This window comes from Pangasianodon hypophthalmus, chromosome 10 (assembly GCF_027358585.1).
Source record: "Pangasianodon hypophthalmus isolate fPanHyp1 chromosome 10, fPanHyp1.pri, whole genome shotgun sequence".
Classification (NCBI taxonomy): domain Eukaryota; kingdom Metazoa; phylum Chordata; class Actinopteri; order Siluriformes; family Pangasiidae; genus Pangasianodon; species Pangasianodon hypophthalmus.
In genome coordinates this window covers 1,705,751-1,709,506 of record NC_069719.1, presented here as the reverse complement: position 1 = coordinate 1,709,506, position 3,756 = coordinate 1,705,751, and the positions used below count along the sequence as shown (strand labels likewise).

Here is a 3,756-nt window from a genome sequence, read left to right as displayed (position 1 = left end):
CTTAAGGAACCCTTGGAGAACCTTTTTTTCCCTAAGAGTGTGTGTATACAGTGTGAGGTACAAATTACTGTTCATTAATTTCTTCTTAATATCTAGAACCTGTTAGCTTCTTGGTACTTGGTACACTCGTAATGGTTCTTTAAGGGTTTATTGGATAATGAAGGGTTTTAACCTCATCAAAAGGGTTCTACTTGGAACCCTCGTGGTAGGAAAATAATTTGCCGTAGGGTTCTACATAGAAATTCAACGAGGGACAACTGAAAAGCCTTATGGGTTTTACATTTGTGAGAGTGTTTTGCTGTCACAAAAGGTTACAAGTAGAACCCTTTTGTGGAATCTAAGAACATTAGTTGTCCAAAGAAGCACTGAAGAACCCATTTCTATGAATGTGTGTGTGTGTGTGTGCAGAACAAATTCTAAATTATTGCTCATTGTTTTCTTCTTAATATCTTAAACCTGTCTTGGTACTTTGTTCATTTTTAGGAAAAGAGGAATCTTCGAGGTTTCTTTAGGGGTTTATTGGATAATTCACGGTTCTCAACCTCTGAAAAGTGTAATACTTGGAACCCTCGTGGTAGGGAAACTGCTCTAGGGTTCTACAGGAACCCATTACGGGTTCCTCCAGAGGGACAACCTGAGAACCTGTAAACGGTCTAAATTTAGTAAGAATGTAGTGATTCCTGTTAATTATTCCTTTCAGTTTTCTTCTTCTTCTTCTTCCCTCCTTTTCTCTGCTTCTGACTCCATTCAAGGTTATCTTTTTCCTCTCTCACTTTTAATTCATTTTTTCTTTCTTTTCCTTTTTTTTTTCATCCAACATTTCCATTGCTTCCATCTGTATAACTCTTAAAATATTTTTAACTCGTTATATATACTTTTCTCTCTCCCTCTCTCTTTCTCTCTCTCTATATATACACACACATAGATAGATAGATAGATAGATAGATAGATAGATAGATAGATAGATAGATAGATAGATAGAAAGATATACTGCATTTTTGTTTTGCTACTTCATCAGCTCCTTGGATTTCCTTCAGGAAGGAAGTTAAATATCACTTTATTATTATTATTATTAGTATTATTATTATTATTATTATTATTATTTAGAAATGTACTACAAACCATTTTCAGTCGAATGAATAGTTTGCTCATTTGAATATTTATGAATATTCATAAATACCCCTGACTGCCATAATTAATCACGGCCAGCAGAGGGCGCGCTGATATTAATCCATTAATCACATAATTAACACACGGATCAAAACACACATTCTAACACACACACGAGCACATGAACACACTTCTGCAGACTTTATCATATATACACACACACACACACATCTCTTTACAAACTCATTCATTCCATATGATGTGTATTTTTAAATTTATTACTGTTTTTATTCTTAAATGTACAAAAAACAGTATAAATACTAAACTATAAATAACAGTGACATGCCTGTCCATCACATTTACCTGATATCCCATAATTCCCTGCGCCCACACACCGTCCAGAATAGAATAAATTCCAGTTTAAATCTAGAACCACAAAGAGATTATTATTATTATTATTATTATTATTATTATTATTATTATTATTATTATTATTAGAAATAAAACACGTTCACGCATTTCTCTTATTCAGTGTGTGATGTGTTGTGATGCAGTGAATGAAAAACATACATAAATACATTTACTGTAAATACAGCACAAATAAATAAATAAACAAATAAATAAATAACAGTGTTGAAGTTTAATGTATACACACACACACACACACACACACACGTCATAAGAAGCGCAGATGTCAATAAAGCTGTTATTATTAGGATGATGTTTAGTTTAAAGTTAAAAATTAGGTGATGAAATTATAATAATTGAAGATTTTGTAGAATCAGGAAGCAAATTGCGCTAAAATAGACATTTCAGTTTATTATTATTATTATTATTATTATTATTATTATTATGAGACTAAAACAGAGAGAAAGAGACGGATGTAATGAAGAGGCAGGACCTCCCCCCTCCCTCTCTTTCTCTCTCTCTCTCTCTCTCTCTCTGTTTAACTCTGCTGCTCTTCTCTCTCTCTCTTCATTCCTCTCTCTCTCTGTCTCTCTCTCCCTCTCTCTCTCTCTCTCTCTCTCTCCGTCTTGTTGGACTCCCCTCGCGCTCTGAACATGACCCGAGACTTCGCCATTTTTTCCTCTCTCATTCCTCTCTGCGTCTTTTAACGATCCCAGGACGTTTTTTTTTACCGGACTTTAAAAAACAAAACAAAAAAACAAAACAACAACAAACACAAGCTCGCGAGCAGAAACTCCTCTAAACACAGATCGCTCCTCCTGTCCGCGACTCTTCCTCCGCAGTCGTCATGCCGGAGCCGCGCGGTTCTCCCGCAGATTCTCCGTTCTCCATCCGGAACCTGCTGAGCTGCGACACGAAGCCCAAACCGGCGGCCAAACCCGCGAGACCGGAAGCAGGATTCGGGGTCGGAGTCGGGGTCGGGGTCGGGGTCGGTCTCGGGTTGGGACTCGGCTTCGGGGACTTCAGCTTGGCTCGGCTCGAGCTCCTCAACCCGCACCGGTTAGCGCTGCCCGCCTACCTGGAGCGCGCGAGCTGGTATCCACCGCACGCGCTCACCGGAGCTTCCGCACACCTGTACAGCACCGCAGGTGAGCTCCTTCTAATATACTATAATATAATATAATATAATATAATATAATATAATATAACAGCATTTATCTCTTGGAAGCCACGTCATAATACAGTTATAATTCTACAACAATAACAACAACAATAATAATAATAATAGTAATAATAATAATAATAATAATAACACAAGAATGCAATAATATAATTAACCAATAACATTCAGGAGAGCATAACTGTATTAATTTGTTGTTTGCAAATATTATTTTTTTATTTAAAGAAAAACAACGCTGCATATGATGTTTAACTTCTAAGTGTGTGTGTGTGTGTGTGTGTGTGTGTGTTTAATCATTAGTATTATTTGTCTTAATCATTCAATGTGTTAAAAATAAAAATGCAACATTTACACTCTCAGAAATAAAGGTAACTGTATTATAAGGTGCACGTGGTGCCTTTTATTAAGCAAAACTTAAATTAGAATGAAATGAAATTAAAACTTTACAGGAATTTTAAATTATATTTAAAAGGTATAAAGATACACACACAAAGTGCAGAACATGTTCCACTACAGCGACAAGGAAGAGTACAGCTTGGTATCTTTTTAGTATCTTTATTTCTGACAGTGTGTGTGTGTGTGTGTGTGTGTGTGTGTGTGTGTGTGTGTGTGTGTGTAAAGATACGGTAAAGCAACAGTACAGTAATCCGTGTGGAGTTTCTGCTCCGTAAACACGCCTTTATCAGGAGTCCTGAAGGATTTTTACTGGAATTTGGATTATTTTAGGAATCACTCTGTCTGTGTAGAACCTCAGTAACCGGGTTCTTTAAAGGTTCCACGCAGAGTGACGTGTCCTGAGTTACTGCAGCTCTCAGTCCTGCATGCGCATTATTTAATAACAGCAGCTTTTTAATGTGAACACTGAGTGCGCTTAAATACTGACATAGATATGCAGGATTAAATCAGAGTGAACACACACACACACACACACACACACACACGGTGTAAAGTGCTGTCAGGTTGCTGTCTCGTGAACCAGGAGAGGAATTAAGACATTCTGCAAAACAGCTAAATATCTAAAAAATAATGTATATAAATAATTTAATTAGGATAATTAA

The 3,756-nt window shown here is 36.5% G+C and overlaps 1 protein-coding gene across 1 annotated transcript in view; it reads left to right on the top strand.

The window, feature by feature from the left end:
* The first annotated feature begins 2,106 nt into the window (after positions 1-2,106).
* The window catches only part of LOC113547736 (homeobox protein HMX3-A), a 3,339-nt gene continuing 1,689 nt past the window's right edge, over positions 2,107-3,756 (top strand). Inside the window, exon 1 of the mRNA XM_026948201.3 lies at positions 2,107-2,666. Coding sequence (XP_026804002.3) covers positions 2,366-2,666 — 301 coding nt within the window. The 5' untranslated portion in view covers positions 2,107-2,365. The remainder of the gene's footprint in view (positions 2,667-3,756) is intronic.